Source organism: Somniosus microcephalus, chromosome 1 (genome assembly GCF_052327205.1).
Source record: "Somniosus microcephalus isolate GS21.2 chromosome 1, FLI_Smic_1.0, whole genome shotgun sequence".
Classification (NCBI taxonomy): domain Eukaryota; kingdom Metazoa; phylum Chordata; class Chondrichthyes; order Squaliformes; family Somniosidae; genus Somniosus; species Somniosus microcephalus.
Window position 1 is genome coordinate 349,624,624 of NC_140987.1, and position 20,923 is coordinate 349,645,546.

General features: G+C 40.3%; 1 protein-coding gene across 3 annotated transcripts in view; it reads left to right on the forward strand.

Moving 5' to 3' along the window:
* The first annotated feature begins 459 nt into the window (after window positions 1-459).
* The window catches only part of brwd3 (bromodomain and WD repeat domain containing 3), a 140,614-nt gene continuing 120,150 nt past the window's right edge, over window positions 460-20,923 (forward strand). For all 3 annotated transcript variants that reach the window (XM_085995363.1, XM_085995372.1, XM_085995382.1), the window contains exons 1-13: window positions 460-694; window positions 814-872; window positions 978-1,007; window positions 1,155-1,214; window positions 7,309-7,459; window positions 8,201-8,299; window positions 9,133-9,293; window positions 12,177-12,398; window positions 13,670-13,770; window positions 15,332-15,402; window positions 16,199-16,299; window positions 17,691-17,731; window positions 17,974-18,078. In XM_085995363.1, the coding sequence (XP_085851489.1) occupies window positions 562-694; window positions 814-872; window positions 978-1,007; window positions 1,155-1,214; window positions 7,309-7,459; window positions 8,201-8,299; window positions 9,133-9,293; window positions 12,177-12,398; window positions 13,670-13,770; window positions 15,332-15,402; window positions 16,199-16,299; window positions 17,691-17,731; window positions 17,974-18,078 (1,334 nt within the window). In that variant the 5' untranslated portion in view covers window positions 460-561. The remainder of the gene's footprint in view (window positions 695-813; window positions 873-977; window positions 1,008-1,154; window positions 1,215-7,308; window positions 7,460-8,200; window positions 8,300-9,132; window positions 9,294-12,176; window positions 12,399-13,669; window positions 13,771-15,331; window positions 15,403-16,198; window positions 16,300-17,690; window positions 17,732-17,973; window positions 18,079-20,923) is intronic.

Here is a 20,923-nt window from a genome sequence, read left to right on the forward strand (position 1 = left end):
GGTGCCAAATGAACCCAAACACAATTTTTTTTTAAATGCACTAAACCAGCAGCTACACCGCCGGTTCAACGGGCAATTCCCGCGACAACCGTCTAGCCGAAAAGTCGCAGCAACAAAGCGCCGTTCCAACCACCGGCACCTCACTCGACAATCTAACTTTATCGATCGCGATCCCGCCCCCAAAAAAACTCCTCACCAATTGGCTGAATAGCCTCGTTGAAGCCTTTAAAAACCCAGTGCGACGTTCCCTATTGGCTGATTCCCATGTCAGTCAATCCGCCGCACAGCTGCTTCCGCCATCACGTTCCGTTGACTTGAGCGAGAGCAAAAAAATAACGTATCCCTCCACCAGTCGTTCCCCCTTCTCCGGGCTCCTATAGCTAACAGCAGGCGTCGAATCCCCTTGATTATTGCAATGTTATAATCCTGTCGCGAGCGAGCGCGTGCGCGCCAGCGGTCGGGATCCTCCTCCGTCACGGGTTGAGGAGGAAAGGACTTGGAGGATTAGTTGTGGGAGGCGGAAGGTTGCCGGCGGGCGGTGAGGCGGCCGCCTTGCCCTGAATGGTGATTGGAGCGTGCGGTGCACGGGCCGCAGCCAGCGAGCGGGGCCGAGCCGGCCGGGCCCAGCGTCAGCTGATGGACAACATGTCGGACAGGCGGGCGGACTCCAGCCGAGCGTCGCAGCTGGAGCGCGGTGGGTGTTGGTGTATATAATTTTTTGGTTGTTGGGTGAGACTGAGTGCCATGTTAATTTAAAAGCCGGCGCCCTGTTTGACTTTATTTCCTTTCTCTCTCTCTTTCCTCACCCGGCAGAGCTCTACTACCTGATCGCCCGCTTCCTCCTGTCCGGACCCTGTCAGAAGTCGGCGCGGGTGAGTTGATTCGATCGAGGCCCATTTAGAGAGCCGGAGCCTCTTTCCATCCCCACCTTGTATTTTAATCCCCTTCACTCACTCACTCTTGTTCCTTTCCCGCAGGTCCTGATCCAGGAGCTGGAGGAACATCAGGTAAAAACAGCCGCTGCGCGCTCTCGCCTTTCTCGCCCACTTTAAATCTCCTCCCGTTCCGGGTGTGATTCTAATGCCGGTTTACCGGCCCCCCGAACCGTTTCGCCGACTTATATTTTCTCTTCCTTCCTCCATCTTCCTCCTCAGCTGATCCCGAAGCGCCTGGACTGGGAAGGGAAGGAGCACCGCAGGAGCTTCGAGAACCTGGTGAGTTTTTTTTAAAGCACTCGGCAAAAAAAAACTTTTTGTTTTCTTTTCTGGCAAATTGAATCTCCCGCAAAAAAAATCGAGCCCCCTAAAAAAAATGGGAACTCTTTAAAAAGGAAAAGAAATCGGGACATTAACATTTTGCTGCTGCTGAATCGACACAGCCCGGTTTGGGTGTGCGGTATGTACCCTCAGCAATCGATGTGAAAATCGGGTGTAGAATAAAAAAAGGAAGAAAGCGATTTTAATTAAAATAAAGCGCTTATTCTGAATAATAGTTTGGGGGAGATTTGAGGTTACGTACGGATATTGGGATCTCCTCCAATCGGGGAGCTCCTCTGATCTGTCGCCGGGGTTGGGTGGAATGTGACGTCTTCTCCCATTGGCAGCTTGGCGAGCAGGCTCTGATACAGGAAGCTGATGTCGAGCACGTCTGCCAATTCATTAGCATTGCCTTATACTGACTGCACATAATAGACAGCTGGAATATCTTACAGCAATGACTAGTCCATTGTTTGCCATCTTTTCTCTTTTCCATTTGTTACTTTTTGAAATTGTGTTGTAACATTTGAAGATGTTCCTCTGGATGTAATGAAGTGTTTGGTGATGTGTGTTTTTTGTCTTATCCCTCATTGTTTCTGAAATAGTCAGATGAGTGACTATATAGGCTGAAATTTGTACAAAAGGATGTTCAGAGATACTTGGAAGGGAAATAGAAATTATATATCTCGTCGTTCTAATTTAAGCTAAAGAATGACTGAACATTTGTTTCTTGTCCTTTGTTTCTGTTTTGCACTGAATTATGTGTTTTCAATTCAGTGATTAAAACAGAATTTTATTCAGTGGCCATTTGTTTATATGCACAGATTTTTATATATACATTCTTTCAAGGGTTTTCTTTTATTTTATGGCCTTTTAGAAGATTAATTCTTGGAATTCATTTGATTTGTTAATATGCAATTTATTTCTTCCAGGTATTGCATTTTTATTTGAAAGTAATAGATTTCCCGTACTAAACAATTTCATTTATTTGAACAAACTAGAAATTTTTAAATAAACAATTAAAACCCTTCATGTTTACAATATATATTTTATTTATATATATATATATATATATATATATATATATATATATATATATATATATATAAAAAAATATTAGATGGCTTGGTTGCAAGTATTAAAAACCTTGGTCTCAATTAAGCTAGCAGACGGGGATTTACTTTAGTAAATATATATTATAAATAAATGTAAACATTATTTGTAATTAGCAAAATACATAGATATCAATCAACATCAGTTGTTCACTACATTCGCAGTCAACATTCTTGAATCCCGTTTGACCACATTATTTGCAGTTCTTACCACTGGTCCTCACATAGTTCAGGGCATGCCTTTGTTAGTAGGTCTGATCCAGGCAGTAACTCTTCAGCAATTTGGATTTCTGGAGCTGAGGGAGAACAAGAGCCTTTACTGGCCCAGTCCACATGCCACAGCTGGATCCTTTACTGAAGAGGTGTAACATTGCGGAGTTGGCTGCAAAGCTGTGCCTTGTTTGGAGATGTCTGATAGTGGGTACATAACCAAAAGGAGAGTGGTGAGGATCTTGTAGTTGTTAGGACAAGAAATGACTTACTGAAGCTGAGTTTATCTGGCTACAAGCTGGTTGAATATTGTGCTTCAGTCAGGCTAAAATTTAGTTCAGTACTGAGTGAAACATGTCAGCCCATTTCTGGCTATTTCAAACCCTCTCTGACACTTGATCTTTATGCACTTGCTGTCATTGCTCTAGCAGCAATTTGCAGAGAGCTGAATTGTCATGGTGAATGCTTAAGACGATTTGCGTGCATTTGTGATTCATTAATAATTTTTAAATTATGAATATAGGATAGTAGGAGCATGTTGGATATTAAATTGGATCAGTTTTAGTGGAGTACAATACTGTAAGTTTTACAGCATACTATGACTACATAAGCAATTGAAGATTCATAGTGCAGTGGGAATGAAATTCCATTTTACCATGACTTTGTAAAAGTTTGATCAGTTATTCGTGTGATTTTCTAATGTAGCCAAACTTTTCTTGCAAGCTTATATCAAATTACATTAGAGAATTAAAACAATAAAGAAAGATAATGCACTGAGAAAGAAAATTCTGGAAGTATTGTGTAATGAGAGCTGGACTTTGTATTAAGATTATTGTAATTAGCTGTCTGTCTACATTTTTTAGCCTATATAAGAATTTACATTTAGCTTGGATGTTTACATTCACAGTAGCACCTAATGAGCTATGGTATTTCTGATATACTTCTCAGTAAGTGCATTTCTAAGAAGGATCAATAAGTGATTGAAACTAAAATTAAAGGGAGATTAAAAAAATAAATAATGTAGATGAGGTAAAATTGCAAAAGTAAGTTGTAGAAATTTCATGCCAAGGCAAGAGTGATCAGGTGGCAAAGTATCCATGGAACACTTGGCACAAAGGACTGGTGCAGATTGATTATAAAAGTCCGTAATTTGCGGTCAGCGGCGAAGCAGTGAATAATTGACCACAACTTCAGGATTTTCGCGTTAGAATGCGCATGCGCTAAATCCTGAAGTTGCGGTCAGTTTCAATGTTCATTCGCTGTTATTACCCACTGCAAATTCCGGGCCAATATGTTTTCTCAGTGAATTTGTCGTGGTTAACCAAGTTGTTTTAACCCATTTAACATGATGTGCATCAGAAATAGATTGAAGTCTGCGATCAATTTGGTATTTGTCTATTTTATTAGTATGTGCAATTTCTGAACTCACTACTTTTGAGCAGTCTCTAATCATGTAGCATAAATCCTAGCAGCAGGATAGAAATGTTTACCTGCTCCTCTTTTAGGTGGGTAAAGTTGTTGCATTTTTTTTGTTCATTATTCAGATTAAGTTTGCGTGACACTCAATCTATTAAGACCAGTATGACGTGAAATGGCTGGAAGGTGGGATTAGGCTGGGTAGCTCATTTCCGACTGGCACTGACACGATTGGCCGAATGGCCTCCTGTGTCGTAATTTTTCTATGATTCTCTGAAATTGTTCTTTGAAAGAACTGCTTATTGACAGGTCATTTCTGGTAGCTGTTCCTCAACTTTTTTATTCAATGTCTTTTAGTAGCAAAAAGTGTCAATTTTGCAATACCGGCACGGGAAGTTTATGAATCCAGCACTGAGCTTAAAATCTGAGGCCTAGAAATTGGGTTGAGGCGCCAAGTTCGCCTGGGCGCTGATTTTTGCGCTGCGTTGGGAGTAATACCGATCGCCAGAAATTCAGTTTCAGAAACCCTCGAGGGACACGGGGCGCGGCTCAAGGCGCTCCGCGTCCCTCTTAAGGCGCTGAAACTGAATATCACAGTGCAACGTGCCGCAGCGCCACGGCACGCTGCGGTACTGCAGGCCTTCCTCCCATTGTTAAGGGGGAGGGGCCTGCAACAGCGCGATCCCTGATCGCGAGTGCCGGCAAAAGAGCCCGGCACCGAGGAGAAGTGCCGGGCTCTCGGGGAAACAGCCGGCAATGCCGCAGGGGGGGTCAGGAGGTCGGGGACGGAGGTGCTGGCAAGTGGCCAGCGAAAAAGGCGGGCAGCCGCCCCGCACCTCCACCTTAACTTGCGCCGCTGCCGGCACAGCAAGGCCCTGTGAACCGGGCGCGGGTAGCGAACGGCGCTACAGCAGCGTTCGCTACCAAATATCGTGAACGGGGCGCTAATGGGGCGCTGCGCACACCGATGACATCATCGGTGGCGGCGCAGCGCAACAGGCTAACGCCACCATTAGCGCCCCTGCTGAATATCGCGGGAGGCGCAGCCAGTGGCGCTACAGCCACTGACTGCCTCTTTAGGCACTAACAGGTGGCGCTACTCACCCAATTTCTCCCCCTGAATGTTGCACTTGATTTTTTTTCATAATTTACAGGCTTCTGTTTGACCACTGCTTTTGTCATAAATGTGTCGTAATGTTTGAGTTGGTGCTTGAAAATTGCAGTCCAGCAGCAAATATTAATTGGCGATCAGTAACTTTTGGTGCTGTATACATATGAATTGGTACAGAAATTACAAGTATTGTGAAAAAGGAGTCAAGAGCTAATTTTAACTATATCTTTTTAAAGGCTGATCGAACATCTTAGATTAAATAATAACAGTTGAGGTGTGGTTTTTATTTTTAGTGCATCGGCTGCCAAAAGTTGCTGTGATTGTGTATCAATTTTGGTCTGGTGATCGAACAGTTTCAATCTAAAGCAGCTGATCTGAAAAAATACATTGAGTACTGTGGTACTACTTTTGTGTCTATGTAAAGTGGTTTGAGATGCCAATTGATTGCATTGTAACTCTGGAGTCAGGTTGGTGATTCTGACTCCTCTAAGAGATGGTTTCACCTGGCACTGAAAGCAGGATATGCAAGATCACTTCTAGTAGATAATCTCATAGCATCGAAGCTTTGTACCGGGTGAAATACAACTCCAACCTGGTGTGAAGCTGCAGTGTTCAGTGTTCCAGCTACATGTTACAAGTAACTAATATTTGTAGTATAATGCCCCTTTAGAGGCCTATTAATTAAGTAACCTGTTATAGTACAATTTATATCCAGGTTGACCCCAGAAACAGGAGTTGAAAGGATCACTGGTATATGGCGCATAGAACTTTTTCTCTCTGGTTTCCCATGAATTGCTGTGTTATGTTTTTAAATTGCTGTCTGTAGGTTTATTTGCAGCGTGAGTGTTCATTTGATTGAGGTTAATTTTATGTTGTGAACTCGTGCCCACCACACCCTGGGCTAAGACTGCCTAAACTCATTGCACTAAGGAAATTTGGAATGGAATCAAATTCAGGAGGTGAAAGGTTACCCACTGAGCCACCAATCTCTTCCATTCTTCTCGGATTGAGTCAAGCTAGCAGCAAGATCTATAACCTAGGAACAAGGGAGAATTGAATGATGCCATTAAGGGTTCAGATCTCCATTTGTAACATTGTAGAATTATTTGGCGATTGAGAAATATAGCATCCTTCTGATACCCCAGAGTTAGTAATTTGTCTTCAATAGGATCCTGGTGATGCATACATTTCTGTGGCTTGGTCCATTCAGCTTTAATTAAAATCTGAATGAATGTTGCAGTGAAAGAATTGTACACTTGATTGAGTACTGGGCTGTACCATCATTCTAAAGGATGTTGCACTTCTGGTCACTTTTCATAGTAAAATTTGTAGCATTTTGCTACAAGTTGTAAACTGAGGAAACCTTCTATGGGCTAAATCAGCCTGTCAAAATTTCATTAGCAAATTGGAATTTATCTGAAGTCGGCTAGGGAGTCAAGCGGATGAGGCATTTCACTTCACTGCCTGTATGGGGGAATTTTCGGGTGCTTAAATCTACAACCGCAATGGTTTATTTTGACACAATTACATTTTTGTAGTTGTTAACATATACTAAGGTATAATTCAGGTATCTCCTTCTGACCTCTGCAGATTTACTTCACAGATGGGTCTTAGAAATTGGAGGCACAAATTTAATGCCAACTTAGCTGCTGAAGTCAGTGGCAGATTTGTACTACAAGTGGGCAACTGGATTGATTTGAGACATTAGGATGCGAGAGACATAAGGAAGGTTGCGAGGTAGCTAATCTTATTAGTAAATAGGCTAACCTAATTTACTTAAACTCTTTAATTTAAAATGTATTTACTGATTGTGTTCCATCCTAAAATACACCAAGACCCCTGCTTGGTCAGCCCTGAGTATATAAAAATATCTGGGAATTAGTGCAAGTGTTTTAATGCCTCTTTATGTATGTGGTATACTTGGTGAAGTTGTGCAAATTTAACTAAAATTGTGCCACTTCAATATTTTGATTGATTTCTTTATCAGCGGGAGTAAGTAACAAAAATTGTAAATTTACTGAAGGAACTGCTTTATAAGCTTGAACTTTTTTCAAATGTGCAAGCAATATATACTGAGTAATGTCTAATCCAGTTTTCTGATCCTTTAATGGCTTGCGGCAATGCGAAAAACAATTATTTGATTAAAAGGGACTTGTTGGAAATGTGAGTGTGTGCCAACATAATTCTCTTTGATTTTGTTTAGGTTTTAGCCAATAAACATGTGTCTTCAGATCACTTGCTGCAAATTTGTCAGCGAATTGGTCCCCTTTTGGATAAAGAGATCCCGCCCAGTGTTCCTGGAGTGCAAACATTACTGGGAGTGGGACGACAGTCATTATTACGGACTACAAAAGGTAAATAAAATGGAAGACGCATTTTCGTGTTTACTTCGCTACTGACTTTGGAACTGCCATTGGTGACAAATTAAATGAATTGTGAGTTTAAATGCACTGGTTATTTTGTAGAAAAAAATGTAGCACTTCTCCAATCTATTGTACTTTGAGGGTCTTTTAGAAACTGCACTAGTAAATTTATCGAAAGGATTACTAAAATGAGAAATTATAATTTGGTGAAAGCATCATATTTGAAATAGTCACACATACACACACATTGTTGCACCTGATTTTGCTCAGCGTTGCACAGTGGAACAGGCTAGGTTAGTTTGTGATCTTGATAGTCGAGCTGGAAAATTCTATAGCACCATTAGGCTACTCATTGTCTCTGTCTATTTAAAATTCACCTTTTTTTTCTGCTATTTAAAGTAGCTGCAAAATGACTGATGCCACCTTAACATAAAACGCTCCAGTGTATTCAAGTGGTATGTGTGGGATCTTTTGGCCTTAGATGCAGCCTCTGTTTGCTTAACATTCTGGAAGTTGTTAATGACAAACTAAAAGCTGAATACAATTAAACCCACAATCAAACCTACACGCAACCTTTGCTATTGCAAGGCTTTTGTTACAACTCAATTTAGATACATCTTGGCTGAAGCTCCATTAAGAAGTGTGGTTAAAAACTATTCTGTCACTTTCCAAACATTTAGAACACAGGTTTTACTTCAATTCAGATGCTTCAATGGTAACTTTCTCTTCCAGATTGCAAACATGTAGCATGGAAAGGCCCTGCCTTCGCTGCCCTTCATCGAGGCAGGCCACCAGAACCACCTGTGAACTATGGAAAACCTCCAAATGTTGGTAAGTCAGAAAGATAGTGATATACCTATTAGAAACACCTCACCAGCTTGGTGTGCTCATAATTAGCATTGTTTATGCATTGCAAAATTATGGGGGCAGGGGAACAAAGATAAAGCTAATGATGGCTACAGTATCACTCTGCACCTGCTGGTGGGGCTGCTGCTGAGAAGAGTGTCTCCATGCTACCAGCAGAAACATAAATAAAACTGCATTATAAAGTGCATATGAACATATAGAAAGTGAAATTAAAGGGAAAATGCAAAATTGATTGGGAACTTAAATTTTAAAATAGCTTATTTTCTGTTTTTGCTTTGGGATGCTTTTTCACAAAAGTAAACATTTCTTAATATTCAGTAATCAGGTGCTAGGACGAGAAAAGAACTCTAAAATTGTGACTCTAACGTGGCACTTCAATCCTTCTTTAAGCTGCTGACTGACAATAGGTTGTAGCTCAGATAATGGCTGGAGAAGGTTCATCAATTTTAGTCTTCTGGGTTAAGGGGCTCCAATATGTTATTCTTGAGCCTCGTTTCATTAACAAAGGGTACAATACATTAGAGAATGGTAGCTTAATTTCAAGGCATGATAAAGAATTAACTAATGCAGGTTCATAGCACAATGAAGGGGTGTACATCCATTTTGCAGGGCCATTGCACATTTAGAAATCAATATTTTTAAATGCAGAGAAAGTTCCTTTTTTTATATATATATATATATATATATATATATATATATATATATATATACTGCCGTGGCTATTCTTTTGATGTGGGAAAATTGATATCACAAGACCCCACAAATAGATATTCAACATTTCTCATTTGCTGTTTCAGTGAACATCACCAATGCCAAACAGCTGACGGGATGTGGACGGCGCAGCCATGTTTTTCCTGTTGTTGCGTACCAGCATGTGAAAATGTATAAGAGGATACTTGGGCATCTTTCCTCTGTGTACTGTATAGCTTTTGACCGAGCAGGGAGAAGAGTTTTCACGGTGAGAAGACCATTGAGCATTCAGTATGAGTAATAAACAGAGTATAGAATATACATTATTCTATGGAGTTGAATGGTAACCTTGCTGCTCATGATGAATTACTACACTGAGTTGTCCAATTTTAAAAAAACATGCAAAATTATTGAATGTATTTTACTTGGTATCGGTGCAGTACATTCATTTCATTAAATTACTTAGTTAATAAAGGAATATTGTATTTAAAATATGCAGTTTATTTTTCATAAAGCAGATCTTTTGTGACGCTGTTCACGGTAGATTTTTCAAGCGCGGGTGGTGTATTATTCTGTTGCTAAAGTGTGTGTGTGTGTGTGTGAGGTCCCAAGTTCTGATTTTTGGGCCAATTAGAGATTAATTGTTGGGCAGATCCTCTTGTCAGACTGGATTTTTAAAAAACTTGCATGACTTATGAAGCCAACCAGAACGTTTTTTCTGTTGAACTTTCTTTGTACACTAGAAATTAAATGTTAAATATTATGAGGAACATTAATGCACTGCAATGTGTTGCACATGCATGATTTGTATCACACTAAAGGCTGATTGGCTTAAGCCAATGGTGAGAATGTGCAATTCGCTACCACATGGAGTGACTGAGATGAATTGCATAACTGCATTTAAGGGGAAGCTAGGTAAGTACCCGAGGGAGAAAGGAATAGAAGGATATATTGATACAGTGAGATGAAGTAACGTGGGAGGAGGCTCGTGTGGAGCATAAACACTGGCATAGACCTACTGGGCCGAATGGCCTGTTTCTGTGCTGTACAATTCTATGTAATATTATGTAATAAATCAGAACTGAGCTGATGGTTAATCTACCAATGAACAGTTTTTTTTTAAAGCAGTAAATTTCTACTAGTTTCTTTTGGCTTCTCCCTAAAGGAAGGAGCTGGGAATTTACAAGCTGCTGCCAATACATTCATAGCAAAAGAGGAGGTAGTTGAGATATTGGATGGAATAAAAATTGATGGGAGGTACGAGAAAGGCTGGCTGTACTTAAAGTAGATAAGTCACCAGGACCGGATGGGATGCAAGCTAGGATGCTGAGGGAAGTAAAGGTGGAAATTGCAGAGATACTGGCCATAATTTTTCAATCCTCCTTGGATTTGGGGGTGGTACCAGAGGACTGGAAAGTCGCAAATGTTACACCCTTGTTCAAAAAAGGGTGCAAGGATAAACCCAGCAACTACAGGCCAGTCAGCTTAACCTCGGCGGTGGGGAAGCTTTTAGAAACTATAATCGGGGGTAAAATTAACAGTCACTTGGACAAGCGTGGATTAATTAAGGAAAGCCAGCACGGATTTGTTAAAGGCAAATCGTGTTTAACTAACTAGATTGAATTTTTTGATGAGGTAACAGAGGGTTGATGAGGGCAACGCGGTTGACATGGTGTACATGGACTTCCAAAAGGCGTTTAATAAAGTGCCACATAATAGGCTTGCCAGCAAAGCTGAAGCCCATGGAATAAAAGGGACAGTGGCAGCATGGATACAAAATTGGCTAAGTGACAGGAAACAGAGAGTAGTGGTGAACGGTTGTTTTTTTGGAGTGGAGGAAGGTATACAGGTGTTTCCATGGGGTCGGTACTAGGACCACTGCTTTTCTTGATATATATTAATGACTGACTCGGGTGTACAGAGCACAATTTCAAAATTTGCAAATGGCACAAAACATGGGAGTATAGTGAACAGTGAGGATAGGAATAGACTACAAGAGGACATAGACAGGCTGGGCACATGGCAGATGAAGTTTAACGTAGAAAAGTGCAAAGTGATACATTTTGGTAGGAAGAACGAGGAGAGGCAATATAAACTAAAGGGTACAATTCTAAAGGGGGTGCATGAACAGAGAGACCGCGGGTATATGTGCACAAATCATTGAAGGTGGCAGGGCAGGTTGAGAAAGCGGTTAAAAAAGCATACGGGATACTGGGCTTCATAAATAGAGGCATAGAGTACAAAAGCAAGGAAGTTATGATGAACCTTTTATAAAACACTGGTTCGGCCACAACTGGAGTATTGTGTCCAATTCTGGGCACTGCACTTTAGGAAGGATGTGAAGGCTTAACAGAGTGTGCAGAAAAGATTTGCAAGAATGGTTCCAGGGATGAGGGACTTCAGTTATGTGGATTGGCTCGAGGAGCTGGGGTTGTTCTTGGAGCAGAAAAGATTGACAGGAGATTTGATAGAGGTGTTCAAAATCATAAGGGATCTAGACAGAGTAGATAGAAACTGTTCCCATTGGCAGAAGGGTCGAGAACCAGAAGACATAGATTTAAGGTGATTGGCAGAAAATCCAAAGGCAACATGAGGAAAAACTTTTTTACTCCGAGTGATTATGATCTGGAATGCACTGCCTGAAAGGGTGGTGGAGGCAGATTCAATCGTGGCTTTCAAAAGGGAATTAGATAAGTACTTGAAGGAAAAACATTTGCAGGGCTACGGGGAAAGGGCGGGGGATTGGGACTAACTGAAGTGCTCTTGGAGAGCCAGCATGGGCTCAACGGGCCAAATGGCCTCCTACTGTGTTGTAACGATCCTGTGATTCTATATAAATGAAACTCCAACAGCAATTAGCTTTCAATTGACCTCGGGCTATATCTTTACAGTCGGGCAATATTAATATTTAATTCTTGATTTGAATGCACATTGAGATATATTTATATATTTAAAATATATAGCATGTGTATATGTTATCTATGTTTAAAAAAAGTTTGAAGTTTTATGTATTTGTGCAGCAGTGGACATGGGCTACAGGACCATTTTTGAAGCTCGAGTACAAATACTTGGGTATTCATGTAATGTGATTTAAGTTTAAATAACATGTAACTTGTATTCCAGTACTTTAAATCTACTGTACTATTTCCAGGGTTCAGATGATTGCTTGGTGAAGATTTGGGCCACAGATGATGGACGACTCCTGTCCACTCTGCGTGGGCACTCGGCTGAGATTTCTGATATGGCTGTTAACTACGAGAACACATTGATTGCTGCAGGCAGCTGTGATAAAGTGATCCGTGTTTGGTGCTTACGGACGTGTGCTCCTGTCGCTGTATTACAAGGGCATACTGGATCAATAACCTCTTTATTGGTAATGGGATTGTGTCCTGTTATTCCATGCTTATTTGTGTCTTCTGAATTGCCTATTTTTGGAAATAACAATGAAAGTATTTTCAGTACCATGAAAAGTAAAATGAGCTTTAAATAGTCCTAAAATGATTGTGATTCTTAAATAACATAGAATGATGCAACACAGAAGGAGGCCATTCAGCACATTGTGCCTGTGCCGGCTGTTTGAAAGATCCGTCCAATTAGTCCCACTCCCCTGCTCTTTCCCCATAGCCCAGCCTTTTTTTTTTCCCCTTTTCAAGTATTTACCCAATTCCCTTTTGAAAGTTACTATTGAATCCGCTTCCATCACTCTTTCAGGCAGTGCATGCCAGATCATCACAACTCGCTATGAATTTTTTTTCCTCCTGTCGCCTGTGGTTCTTTTGCCAATCACCTTAAATCTGTGTCCCCCCTGGTTACTGACCCTTCTGCCACTGGAAATAGTTTCTCCTTATTTACTTGATCAAACCCTTCAAGATTGTGAACACCTCTATCAAATCTCCCATTAACCTTCTCTGCTCTAAGAAGATCAACCTCAGTTTCTCTAGTCTCTCCACGTAACTGAAGTCTTTCATCTCTGGTACCGTTCTAGTAAATCTCCTCTGCACTCTCCTAAAGCTTTGACATTCTTCCTAAGGTGTGGTGCCCAGAAGTGGCCACAATACTCCAGCTGGGGCCTATCCAGTGTTTTATAAATGTTTAGCATAACCTCCTTGCTTTTGTACTCTATGCCTTTATTTATAAAGCCAAGGATCCTGTATGCTTTTTTAACAGCCTTTTCAACTTGTCCTGCCACCTTCAAAGACTTGTGTACATAAACCCCCAGGTCGCTCTGTTCCTGCACCTCCTTTAAAATTGCACAATTTAGTTTATATTGCCTGTCCTCATTCTTCCTACCTCAATGAATCACTACACACTTCTCTGTGTTAAATTTCAACTGCCATGTGTCTGCCCATTTGACCTGTCCTCCTGAAGTCTGTTACTATCCTCCTCACTGGTTACTACATTTCTGAGTTTTGTGTCAACTGCAAACTTGAAATTATGCCCTGTATACCCAAGTCCAGGTCATTAGTATATATCAAAAAGAGCAGTGGTCATACCCCAACCCCTGGGGAACACCACTGTACACTTCCCTCTAGTCTGAAAAACAACCATTCACAACTACTCCGCTTTCTGTCCCTTAGCCAATTTCGTATCCATGCATCCACTGCCCCTTTAATCTTGTGTAAAATTCCATTTTCTGTATTCCAGTTTTGCCCAGGGACCAGAGGAACAACGCGATACTTGACATCCACAGGGGCTGATGGGACCATCTGCTTTTGGCAATGGAATACAGAGACCATAAAATTTAAGTAGGTTTCTTGAGAAATATATCTGCTGCTGCTTTGCGGACATGATGAATCTGTTGGCTTTTACTTGCAACTTTTGCTATTTAGTAATTTATATACGATTATTATTAAAAAGGTCTGACCATTTTTATTTATACAGTTTTTATTTCATGTTATCACTGCTGCACATTTGTGAATATAACTTAAATTACTTAATTAAGTAGGTCTATCAGGTGAAGCTACCAGTGTATAAGTTCCTATTGGTAGCTCTAGTGGTTCAACCTTGTTGGCTTGTAGATGCTGGCTTTACTATGTTTGAGAGATGTTCCTCAGCCCCTGTGCCTGGAATTAATTTACTACATCCACTCATAAGGTAATGGGTAATCTCAATATTATTTCTAGATATGCACTGGCAGTAATGGGAACTTAATATTTTAAGTATTAAAAAGGAGCTCTCTTCAATTTCTCCCTCTCTCCTTAGATGATGAATGGTGGGGATGGGAAAACTGATCACGTCTGTAGCCATCAAGCTTGTTCTGGAGGAGAACTGCCCTTAAATCAAATGGCTTAATTTTCCCAGCTTCTGAGTATTCTGGCTCCTCTGCATATACTGCAACAATACCAAGACATGTTCAAACAGTTGTTTCTGGTTTCCTACACTAAAGCTGATAAATACTGTAGGCAGCCGTACAACTGGTATCAGGCACTATTGCCTAAACCAATAGCCATGTTTCTAATTATTACTGCAGTAAAGGTCAAACAGCAGAGCTCACCTTTAACACTAATCAGAATTTAGGAAGGAGAGAAATCAATTCATTGGATCAGTTGCTTGACAACCAGGTTCTTGGCAGACTCTACTGTAAAAGCTACTTCTTGAAAGGACATGCTACTGCCAGAAATGGTGACTTCTTTGTTGTCACAAAAACAAATTTTCATTAGGTTTCGATTGCAGAGCAGTACAGTGAATGATAAACATAAACTTTCATTGCCATGTCTTCCACATTCAGATGTGAAGGCATCCCGTTGACTATCTAATTTCGTATTGCTGCAAACTACTGGATCATGGCTCATGTATGGCATTAAAAACTGGACTTGCAGCATATCACACCCTCAGCTTCACATCCAGTTAATTGTCATTTGCAGTTACTGTTACGAAGACACAATGTCATGGCCATTTTGCTGAAATCCCAAATGGCCAGGAAACTGGGGGAACTAGCTGCTCTTCATCAAATAGCCATGACTCTTATATCCACCAATAAAAGGCAGACTGGCCTTCGGTTTAATGTTGCATCTAAAGGACTGTTCATCCTTCTTAGGCAGTCCCTCGGAACCGAGGATGACTTGCTTCCACATTAAAAATGAGTACATGTATGCTTAGTAATGTGAATTTAATTTGGTAATTCTACATGTATGCATAGTAATGTGAATTTAATTTGGTAATTCTACATGTATGCTTAGTAATGTGAATTTAATTTGGTAATTCTACATGTATGCTTAGTAATGTGAATTTAATTTGGTAATTCTACATGTATGCTTAGTAATGTGAATTTAATTTGGTAATTCTGTGACTTTGTTTCGTATACAGTGAACACCCAGTGAAATTTACAGATAGATCCAGGCCAGGAAGTCAAATTTCTTGCTGTTCTTTTAGTTCTGGTAAGTTTTTCTTCTAGTTTCACAGAGAAAGAGAACTGTTTTGGAGTAACCCCCCCCCCCCCCCCTGCAATTCTTCCTCATTTCCCATCCTCCACCTACCCTTTGAGGAATGAATAACTACAATTATGCTAACTAGCTGTATTTAACTTTGCCTTTCTGAGCCAAAAGAAAATTAATCTGGCTACTGAATCACTCATTTTTTGATTGCAGAGACCCATAATTATTTGTGAGGATAGAGCCAACTGTAGGTTTTGACTGCATTGCTATTTTAAGTTTGTTTTATCTGAGCACCTTTCTTTGAATGTTCTACCTAATATAAGCCTTGAAAGGGAATGCAAATAAATCTTTGCAACATGATTGCCTAGTGCCATGCTGTGACCTTTATGTGCAGAGAGGTCTGAGTTCAAATTCCAATCCTCCTGGATTTCATTTGGCAAGCTGCCTATCTCAGCTGGGCTGTTTAGTATAGCACTGAGGGGACGCCACACACTGGGCCAAAGGAAGGAGGGGGGAAGGACCTTTCAATGACCAAATCGGGAGTGGCATTGACTGGCTATGTGGTCCAAGAAACAACGATGACTTAAGTATAGGCAGCTTGTGTTTTGACTTTTTAGTGAGAGTGGTCAGAGCAGCTAGGAATTGGAATAATTGAAGGTTTTTAAAAAAAAAAAAAAAAATGAAGGCAGATGGTGAACATTTATACCAAGTTTATTACAAGGTTAAAATGGGAATGAGAATCTCCTTGATTGTTCAGATCAATTGTGCTTTGTTAAAATCTTTTTAATTGCAATTATAGGTGGAATGTTCATAGCAACTGGCAGCACAGACCATGTGATTAGGGTTTATTACTTGGGTTCTGGTTCACCAGAGAAAATTTCTGAACTGGCGTCTCATACGGTAAGATGCCGAACATTGAGGTCACAGTTTGTACATGTAATTCTTATACATCATGATTCAAATTTGTTTTGCTTTACTAAGGTGACTTGTTTAAAGAGGGAATCTTCTCACTCTATGCCCCCCCCCCTTTTTTAAATAAAAATGTACAACCCATCAAAATGATCTAACCTTTTTTAAAGATAATTCGGGAATAATTTAAAGAAGTGATTGAGATTGATTGTGAGGGAGCTGAATTAACAGCGCGTTTGTGTGTATGTATTCACGTGCACTTGGGAGGAGGATCTGTTTCTTAAGTTATGCACCTCAATTCAACTCCTTACATTAGGTTATTTAAGCTGCATTTACACTGCAACTGCAGCATTGTTGTCAAGCAGCAAAGTTGTGTCTTAGTATAAATCCAGAGTTGGTAAATTACCTGACCTTTGAAGTGAAGTGAGAATCCCTTCTCCAAGGAATCTTGCAGTACTCTGTTCTGTATCAGGTTGGAGATTGATTCTGGATTTACAATACAATTTTAGCATCATTGTGAAGTCTTCACACAATTGTAGTGTAAACACAGCCTTAGTGTTCCAAAATGGTTTCTCATTTTTGTGATGTCGCACTCATTACTTCAGGGAAAAGGTATTACATAAATTCCCCAGATATTTTAATCTTAATGTGGTGTTACTGCTTTTGTTTTATTTTGAGTTCACTGCCATTTTCTCATATACACCTGTAAGTAAAACACCTCAGAAATATGAAAACAATGACATTGCTACGTGCCACTAAATAATAAAGGAACATCTGTCTTGGGCACACAGCAATCATATCATTTGACTGATGAATGAAATGTGTGCTGTTATTGTCGGTTCTGGAAGCCATGCAGTAGAAATGCACACTAGTAAAGATGTTTACCCTATTTTTTGAATTTGGTTCATACAACCTACATTAAAAGGAAGAAACTTGAGAATTAAAAGGCACAGTGGAGTAGCGATTACTGTTGGCCATATCAGTGGACAAGTGTTTTTTGCAGTCTTGTGGCCTTGTCTGCTATTTCATCAGAGGCCCTTACCCATTTATTTTTAAATAAACCGGAGACTGTCATACAAATGCGTTAAAACGTTTGTCTGCTATTATTGGCAGCAATAAATATGCAACTATCTCTAATTTGGTTTGGCATATTTGGCTACCCTGGACTAAGACTGACATTGGAATGAATGCAGCATTGCGTAACCGGTAATAAAGCTGGAAATGCTGCACTTTTTGAATAGTTTAGGGAAAATGTCTCATCTCATGGTGTACTACACCTTTAGTTTTAGCTTGGAACTGAGCATTAGTCATTACAATTTTCGTCAACTGAATTGAATTGTGGAAAAGACCTGAATCTTTTTGTTCCCCTCAATCTCCTTTAGGATAAAGTGATCGCTATTCAGTTCTGCAACAATAGCCACAGGTAAATTTATGCCTTGGTGGTGGTGGGGTGCTTATTTTGTGCTGGATGCTTTTTAATTTTTTTAAAATCAAAATTATAGCTACTTTAAAATTTCTTACATTCTTTTATAACACTTTTTTTCTAATATGCATTAAATTTAAACTTGCTGTCCTTGTCCTTTTTAATATCCTGGTGTCTGTAATAGATTAACTGTTTCACAAATATTTAAAACATTTTTCTTCATCTTCCCCAACCCTGGCTAGTTTAAGATTTGTTAGTGGTAGCCGAGATGGGACAGCTAGAATCTGGCAGTACCAACACCAAGAATGGAAGAGTATAGTTCTGGATATGTTTATGAAATTACCAGGGTAAGTTATTACAGCATTATCTATTGGAGCATTTTGTACCAAAAAAGGTACACAGATATTCATATTTACCCCCCCACAAAAAACATAAAGCACACTTCCATATGGTTATCTATTTTAGACATTAAAAAGTTGTAGAAGTTGTGTGACAAAAGTGTAATTTGAACATTGTGAATATAGATCAGTTCTCGCAACATTTAAAGCAAATACATAAGCTGATGTAACTTTAGTAAACTGATTCAAGTATTTTCAACCTTATTCTGGTATTTATAACATGTTTCCTGTACAATAACAGCAAATATGGACCTATTTTGTTACAGAATACAGAAATAGATATACTTGCAGTTTGATTGTTTGGTCTTAAAGAATTTTTTCAGTTCCGTCACAGCCATCATATTAGCTTTGCATTATCCATTAATGCCAAGTTAGGAATCAAGATGTTGGTGTTTTATTAATTGTTGGGATATGTGCGTTGTGGGCAAGGCCAGCATTTATTGCTGATTTATTTTTAATCCTGCGCCAGGAAGCAGGAGACAAATTTGTATTGGAGATCTCTCCAGTTCATCTGAATAGTTGCTTGCCACTTTACTTTGTACACTGGTTTCCCTTGTCAGTGGGGAAATCTCTCTTCCAGTTGGGAGTGTGGTTGATTGAGAAATTGTTCTCCCTACCATTTTCATTTTACTTGTTCCCTCAATAAGATTAACAAGCCCAGTTAATTTTTTTTCTACAGCTTGTGTTTCCAAACAGTTTCAAGATTGGTGTGTCATACCGGTTTTTAGTGTTGTTCCAATAGATCTCTAGAATTAACACGGTGTGAAGCTCCCAATGAAAGGCTGGGTATGCTTAGAGTGGACAAGTCGCCTGGTCCAGATGGCTTGCGTCCCAGGTTGCTAAGGGAATTGGGGGAGGAGATGGCAGAAGGGCTTGCCATAAATTTCCAATGTTCCCTAGATGCGGGGGAGGTGCCTGAGGATTGGAAAGTGGCAAATGTGACACCATTGTTCAAGAAAGGGTGTAAGGACAATCCTAGTAACTACAGGCCGGTCAGTTTAACATCAGTGGTGGGTAAAGTTTTAGAAACAATAATCAAGGAAAAAATTAACGGGCGCTTGGAGAGGTTTAAGCTAATTCAGGAGAGCCAACATGGATTTGTAAAAGGCAGATTGTATTTGACTAATCAAATTGAATTTTTTGATGAAGTAACAGAGATGATTGAAGGGAATGCAATGGATGTTGTCTACATGGATTATCGGAAGGTGTTTGGCAAAGTACCGCATAGAAGGCTGGTTAACAAAATTAAGACTCATGGAATAGGTGGGTCAGTGGCAGCTTGGATAAGGAATTGGCTTAAGGACAGCAAACAGCGAGTTGTGGTAAATGGCTGTTTTTCAGACTGGAGGATGGTAGACAGTGGTGTTCCCCAAGGGTCAATGCTGGGGCAACTGCTTTTTTTGATATATATAAATCACCTGGATATTGGAATACAGTGTAGAAATTCTAAATTTGCCGATGACACCAAACTTGGGGGTGTGGCAAACAGTGAGGATAATACCAATCGGGACATAGAAAGGCTAGCAGAATGGGCAGACAAGTGGCAGGTGGAATTTAATAACGAAGTGTGAGGTGATGCATTTTGACAGAAGGAACAGGGAGAGGCAATATACACTTAATGGCACAGTTTTAAAGAGTGTGCAGGGACAGAGGGACCTGAGAGTTAATGTGCATAGGTCCCTGAAGGTGGTAGGACATATTGAGAGAGTGGTTAGCAAAGCATATGGGATCTTGGGCTTCATAAATAGAGGTATTGAGTACAAAAGTAGAGAAGTTATGCTGAACCTTTATAAAGTGCTGATTAGGCCACAACTGGAGTATTGTGTCCCGTTCTGGTCATCACACTTTAGGAAGGCTGTGAAGGCCCTTGAGAGGGTGCAGAGGAGATTTACCAGAATAGTTCTGGGATGGGGGAATCTTGGCTACAAGGACAGGTTGGAGAAGCTGGATTTGTTTTCATAGAGGTGTACAAGATTATGACGGGTTTGGATAGGCTAGATGGGGAAAGGCTGTTCCCACTAGTTGATGGTACAAGGACTAGGGGACACAGATTTAAGGTTTTGGGCAAGCGATACAGGGGGGACGTGAAGAAAATCTTTTTTATGCAGCGAGTGGTGAGGCCCTGGAATTCCCTGCTGACAGAAGTGGTGGAAGCGGAGACATTCAATGTTTTTAAGCGGAGACTGGATAGACACTTGAGGGAAATAAACTTGCAGGGCTGCGGGGATAGAACGGAGGAATGGGACTGACTGGATTGCTCTAAAGAGCAGGCACTAACTCGATGGGCCAAATGGCCACCTCCTGTGCCGTATGACTATGACTCAGAGCTTTTGGTTTGAAAACGTGGAGGTATATGTATGTTTAGATTATTGTTCCTTTGTTATTTTGTAAGTTATTGACAAATTTGCTTTAATTACCTTTTGGATCACCCTTGAAGCATGCCTTTGCTTAGTAGTAGCACTCTCTCCTTATGAATCAGAAGATCATGGGTTCATGTTCCACTCAAGGATTTGAGCAAGTAATATAGCCTTACACAGCAGTGCAGTACAGAGGAGTACTGTCTTCTCAGTGGTGATGGGTTTTGGATGAGACGTTAAGCTGCAGCGCCTCGGGTGGATGTAAACGATCCCATGGCACTATTTGAAGAAGAGCAGGGAGTTTTCCTTGATTTCTTGCCAACATTTAACCCTCAACCAACACCACCAAAAAAAAATAGATTTGTTTTTTTGGGAACTTTGTGTACAAGAAAGCTGCTGTGTTAGCCTACAAAACAAGTATGACTATGTTCATTGGC